The 6,311-nt window shown below is 55.7% G+C and overlaps 1 protein-coding gene across 1 annotated transcript in view; it reads right to left on the reverse strand.

The window, feature by feature from the left end:
* PRDM2 (PR/SET domain 2) overlaps positions 1-5,191 on the reverse strand; it is an 18,530-nt gene extending 13,339 nt beyond the window's left edge. Inside the window, exons 1-4 of the mRNA XM_015820376.1 lie at positions 5,183-5,191; positions 1,229-1,346; positions 445-548; positions 79-231 (exon numbers count right to left, since the gene is read on the reverse strand). Of these exons, the coding sequence (XP_015675862.1) occupies positions 79-231; positions 445-548; positions 1,229-1,346; positions 5,183-5,191 (384 nt within the window). The remainder of the gene's footprint in view (positions 1-78; positions 232-444; positions 549-1,228; positions 1,347-5,182) is intronic.
* Between the last annotated feature and the right edge of the window lie 1,120 nt (positions 5,192-6,311).

The raw sequence follows: 6,311 nt of genomic DNA on the forward strand, positions 1-6,311 counted from the left end.
GAGAGAGAGAGAGAGAGAGAGAGAGAGAGAGAGAGAGAGAGAGAGAGAGAGAGAGAGAGAGGCAGAAGCACCGGCTACCTTTAACGTTTTGTAGTAAATAGTCCGATTGATTTCTAGCGGGAAAAGGTTCTGCTCCTTTCCTGAGCGAGCCCAGTTCACATAACGCAACCAGTTTCCCTTCGCAGGGTCTGTGGCGTCCACACACATCCACCCCAAATTTGGGTAATAGACCTGCAAGTGTCACAGCAGGGGAAGGCGGGGGAGGGAGGGAGAGGGAGAGAAGAAAATGGGATGGTCAGAGCCTCAGCCTGGGATCAAGGAAGGGGAGAGACAGGCAGCCCCCCCCCGAGGACCCACCCCCCCATCCCCTGGGCTCCCTCCTCACTCCCCCAGAAGGCCCCCCCCAGCGAAGGGAGGGGCCGCTTCTCATCCGCTTTCCTTTACCTCCCACATGTACACATTGCTTTTCACTTGGGACCTTTTCTTCTTGTCACCAACGAAGGGGCCAAACTTCCTGCCTCTGAAAATGGGCTTTGCGGCCCAGACACCTGAAGACCAAAGACAGAAAGAAGAGCAGTGAGCCCCCCCGCCTGCCCCCCCAGGGCCTCGGCTGGCCGCTGTGGTAAAGGGGCCTAGACACCCCCCCCAGAGCGTTGCAAGCTCTTTCCTCCCTGTCAAAGTGCACAGCTCTGTGGCCTTCAGCCTGTGCACCGCCCAGGACCTGGAGCGCTTTGGGCTCGTGGAAAGAGGGAGGACAAGAGGCGGGCGGAAGGGCCTGGCACCGCCACAACCCTGCACAAACCGATGCAGCCACAGAATGGAGCCCAGTGAGGAGCGGTCGGTGTGTGTGAAAGACCACACACAGAGGGCCCAATCCAGGTGAGATGCCCCAGCCCAGGTTTTCTTGGGGTTGCTGCACCCTGGATTGCTCTGAGGGCGACATCCTCCCGCCAGGGCCCACCACCCCTCAAGCAGACGGGGCACGTGGGTAAAAACTAGGTTGATTAAATTTTAGCTAATTAAATACAGGCCGACAATCATTTGTGAGGTCTTTAATCACGGCAGACTCGTGTCGCACGAAGAATTACATCCACCGCCAGCTTCTGAGGCTGCTTCATATCCGAGGGGCCAAGCCAAACCCTGGGCACCCCGCGGCTTGCAGAAAGAAGCCCCGCCCCCCCCCCCCCCCATCCCCCCCCCCCCCGGCGCTCGTTCTGGGCTCACCCACCAAGCCGGGTCTTGTCCACAGTGGACGGGAGGAGCCTCACTTCCTCCGGAAGCCCTTTGAGGACGTGCTCGGGGACGTCGGCCAAAGTCTCAACTGATCCTGAAGGTCCGGTTGAGTTCTACAGAGGGAACCGGAACAGAGAAGAGGAGGAGTGGGCCCAGGTGGGCGCAGGAGACAGCGACAGAAGGCCGCCCACGCTGCAGTCAGCCACGCGATGCCCAGAGCCTGGCGCAGGCCTCTCCCTTTCGTCTTGGCCCTTGAATCCCTGGCCACGTAACCCTGGCTCCGGGTCCCCCAAACAGAACGGCCACCTTCCTTTCCACGGGCTCCTCCGGCAGGAGAGAACAGATGCCCCCAGCAAGTGGGGCTGGTGCAAAGAGGTTACCCTGACGAGGCACCCATCGGCCCCACGTCTGTGTGACACGGGAAGCTGTGTAAATGGTGGGAAAGGACGGCGATAGGGACCTTGACCTTATATCCTCACAGTCAAATGGCTGCCTGGTCTCTTCTTGAAGACCTTCAGCCGTGGAGCATCCACAAGTTCACCCGTTCCACGGATGAACTGTCCTCCACTGTCAGTAAATTCCTCCTGAGTTCTAGGTTGGACCCCTCTCTCTCTCTGATGGTGTTCACCCATTGCTTCCTGTCCTGCCCTCCGGGGCTCTGGAGAAACGTCTGCTTTTCCTGCCTCTCTAGGCCTCGCTGCCTCAACCACATCCTTGAACATCATCTTTCAAACATAAATTCCTTGCAAGCAGGGTCAGCAGGAAGAAAAGGTGGGGATGGAGCTAAGCAGATCCACCCCCTGCATGCACCGTCCTTCCTTCCCCACCTTGGCACACAAAGCCGCCTGCCGTTTAGACTCCACACATTCTTATAAACACCTGTAATACCGCAAGTGTGGGCTTTGGATTTAATGCCGCAGCTCCTGCAAACCTTCCTCTCTAGACATGTACGTGTGCGCCCTTAAATAAACTGTGTCACCCATTCACCAGCAAAGCCAAATTCCAGGACTGTATTTCAAAAGGATTATAAAGTTTACAATTAATGCAAACCAACCAATCTACACTAGAGGGCTGGCTCCCATGAGCTGGATCCCACATTCTGCTTAACCACAATCCCTGGGTTCTAAGAACAAAGGCAATCCAATCCCACATTCTGTCTCAGATGTGTCAGTTTATTAGTCAGCTAACGAGTGGTCTCCTCTGAGCCCTAGTCAGACACCGTGGGAAGGAGGGAAGGAAGGAGGGAAAGAAAGAAGGACCTTTTTGAGATAGTAGATGCATGCAATTTCTCATTTTCAGAGAAAGAGGCCTCCTTTGAAAAGGACGGGAGAGAGTGCCACCGACAGGCTTTGGGAATACCTGCCTCCGTAACAGAAACTCACAGTGTATAAAGATGAAGACTGGCTGGACCCGTCATGAGACAGGCGTGTTTTGAAGCAGCCGGGGCCATCACACAAGGATCAACAGCCAGAAATATTTGCATCTCACGGAGGCTGGATGGTTTTGTGAGAATTCAACCCCTGTGTTTTTATTGTAATTTAATCGGGGGGTCTGTGGGGCCATTCAGAACGGTCAGGGATGCTACTTTGCCTATTCGTGTCCCAAGCAATTACACCGAAGCATCTTCAGCTGAGTAAAATGTTTTAAATGAGTATAATCAATCAACAACTAAGAATCTTGCAGCCTACTTGTTAATTAAACTGTTTTCCAAGGCTCCTCCAAGAAAGTTGTGGAGTAAGAAATTAACAAGCCTCCTTCGAATAAACCAGGATAACAGCAAAGCTGAGTTGTAAGTCAGCACTTAAAAGCAAAGAAAGAACGAAAGATGGGGCGTTTGGGGGGTGTTTTGGAAGAAGCAGGAGGTTACTGTATACAGACCTGGCATTACAAGTTGTCAACAAAGGGCACTGAAAAAGGAGAAAAGAAGAACACAATGTAGTTGATGCTAAACAAAAGAACTTATTTACTTTCTAACTCCAGCAAAATGAACATGCTCCGAGACCAAAGATGGGTGTGAAGTGACAGAAAACCTTTTGAAGGCAAAGGCAGTTCTGTCTCCCGGATGCCAAGGGGATTCTGCGGTCAGGCATCCTCAGAGGCGGCTGGCTCCTGAGCTGCAGAGAAAGGTCTCTGGTCTCTGGGGCTGGCTGAAGAGCAGGGACTGGCACAGGGAGCAGAGAGGCGACACCAAGAGAGATGCCCAGCAGAGGCCCAGGGCACGAAGGGAAAAAAACAGCAAGGAAGAAGGCGAGAGTGTGAGGCAAAAGCGAAAAGGGAGACATGATGGGCTCGGGGGCTGGGGGGAGGGCCTTGGGGCACACCACCCTTGGGGACCCTTTGGAGATTAGGCCAGCCCCAAGTCACAGCGTGGCCTCCTCAGACAGTTCATGCAATTACCCAGCAGCAGGCAAAGCAAAGGGGCATCTCGCTGGCTTGTACACAACCGTGGATTTTGATTCATGACTGGCCAACCTGAGCAACATCATCTGCTGTGACTGACTCTGCCCGCAGGGAGAGGAGAGCTTTTCTTTTAAGCAGCACACAACCACCCTCTGTTGCGGCCACCCGGTGCCGGTCAGCTGTGAGAAGAGGCACAGAGGTCTGGCAAGCGGCTTCCACTGCTCCTCTGCAGAAGGTCTTTAAGAGGAGGCTGAAGGCAGTCCGAAGTTTTACATGGTCAAGAAAATGGATGACCTCCTTGCGCGGTGAGAGGAGGCTTCTTCCCTGCAGCATCACACAGTTGCAACGCCTGCCCCCCCCCCCCGGCTCCCCATGCCCAAACCCTGGGAGGGGGGCTTTATTTGTACCTTGCAGGGAACAGTTAAAGACCTTTCCTGAGTCTCTTTAAAAACATGGTACTTGCTTCCCCCCCCTTTTTTTTTCTGCACAAACGCATCCTAGTTTTGTTTTGTTTTTTGTGAGTCAGAAACTGCCACCCTGGTTACACAAGTTGATTTGAAAAGAGCTGCCATCCCCACAGAGACAAGCCTCCTGACTTCTACCACAGAGGCCCAGCAGAAACATCAATCTGAGGGCCCAGATCAGCTATCCTTTGGGGCAGACCGTTGCTCACCCTTGAAGTGCTGGCAAGGGGCAGGGGGTGCAGCCCTCTTGAATTATTCCAGGGGAAGATTTCTCCCGTAAGCAGTTTAAGTAATCCAAAGGTTCCCCAATATCTGTTCAAATATCACCTGGGAGACCAGCACTGCCCAAACTCCGCAAAGAGTCCCATTCTCTCCACCCCCAAACTGCAGTTTCAACCAATGCACCAGTGAACCCATGTGGGAGGGCAGACCCCCCCCCCCAGCTCAGAAAAGAAGTGGGGGGAAAACAGATCAGCTGTAACTCAGCACTCACACAAACATACACAACTTTTCAAAAAGAGGAAGCATCTTAGAAGACCAGCCTTTCCTTTGGTCCCCCAGACACGTGCTGGGGGGGGTGAGGAAGGGGAGGTGTCCACAGACCAGGATTTCCACAACAAGCAGCCTCATCACTCCTCAGAATCCTGGCAAAGATAGCCACGCAAGAGGCAAGCAAGCAGAAGACTTAATCAAGGCTGCGTTTGTGTCCGGAGTGGCCGAAGAAAGCTTCCTCCAGTGGAAATGACCGGCCTCCGCAGAAAGAGAGGATGGACTGGATCCTCGTCACCATCTCCTTTAAGAACCTGTAGCTAAAGAACTGTTTTTATTCCAGGACCGAATCTGCGCTGAGGCTCACCGAGACCTATTTTAAAAATATATGTATTTTACCTCTTGGAACTGACATTTTAGAAGAAGGAAGTGAACTCAAGGGCCTGCAGAGCATCCTTGAAAAAGGGCCCATTGGAGTGAATATAGATGCAGATTAGTACGAGCTTGTTGTGTCTACACGCAGTCAAGTGAAGATCAGTCAGTGTTACATTTCTAGCAGGTAGAAATAATTTTGGGAGTCTCACATTTTAACTCACCTGATTCATTCTGAAATCCGGACGTGCTCTGAGAAGTTAAACAGAAAGAAGCTCTTGTGATTACATAAAACCTAGAATGGAAAACAGATAATGGTCATTCAGTATGCTTTAAATACACAACTAAACGTAATTTTAATACGTAATTGTAAAAGCCCCTTATTTCACGTAATTGATTTTTTCCAAGATCGCTTGCTCAGTGCTCTGAAGGGCTCCCACAGGTGGCACGGGCATCAGGGCGGAGCAGGAGGCATTCCCTGGGGGGGGGGGGGAAGGCAGGCTGCCAGCGATGCCCTCTTTCCCCCTCCCTCCCTCCCCCCCTCCCCCCCTCCCTCCCCGCTGGGTCGCCTGCGGGGTCTGCGCTGCACTTGGGGAGCCGCCCCTGCCTGCTGCCCCCTCCCCCCGCACGCACGCACGCCAGCCCCGATGCCTTCGGGCGGGCGGGCCGGCCAGGGGAGCTGGGAGGGGAGGGGTCTCTCGCAGCCCTCCAGCCCCTCGCAGCGGGGGCCCCCCGCCCCCCCCGCGGGGCTCTTCCCGGGACGCCCCTCCCGGCCCCCTCCCGCCACCCCTCGGGGGGAGGGGGGGAGGGGGGGAGGGCCCAAGGGGGGGGCGGGACGCTCACCTGCGCGGCTCTCCCGGCCCCGGCCGGCCCCTCCGGTCGCCATCTTGGCCGCGGCGGCCCGGAAGTGACGTCGGCGCCGAGCAGGAAGAAGCCCCGCCCCCTCTCACGCCGGCCCCGCGAGGATGGACGGCGCCGGTGAGTCCCCTGCGGCTGAGTGGGGGGGGGGGCGGTTGGGGGGAAAGGAGACCCCCCCCGAGGCCCGCCTCCCTCTCCGCCGCCTCTCCGCCGCCCGCTGAGCTCGGCCCGGCCCACCTCGCGGGGTTGTTGTGGGGCGGATGGGGCAGGACGCTTTCCTCTCGCGCTGCGTTCGCCCCACACTCTCCTCCCCCCCCGCGAGGGACGCCCCCCTCCCCCTTTCCCCGTGTTTCTCTTCCTCCTTCCCTTCCCTTCTTTCCTCCCTCCCTCCCTTTCCTCCTTCCTTCCTTCCCTTCCCCTCTCCTTCCCTCCCTCCCTTTCCTTCTTCCTTCCTTCCCTCCCTCCCTCCCTCCCTCCCTTTCCTTCTTCCTTCCT

Source organism: Protobothrops mucrosquamatus, unplaced genomic scaffold (assembly GCF_001527695.2).
Source record: "Protobothrops mucrosquamatus isolate PMUCROS unplaced genomic scaffold, P.Mucros_1.0 scaffold1123, whole genome shotgun sequence".
In the NCBI taxonomy this organism is placed as follows: Eukaryota; Metazoa; Chordata; class Lepidosauria; order Squamata; family Viperidae; genus Protobothrops; species Protobothrops mucrosquamatus.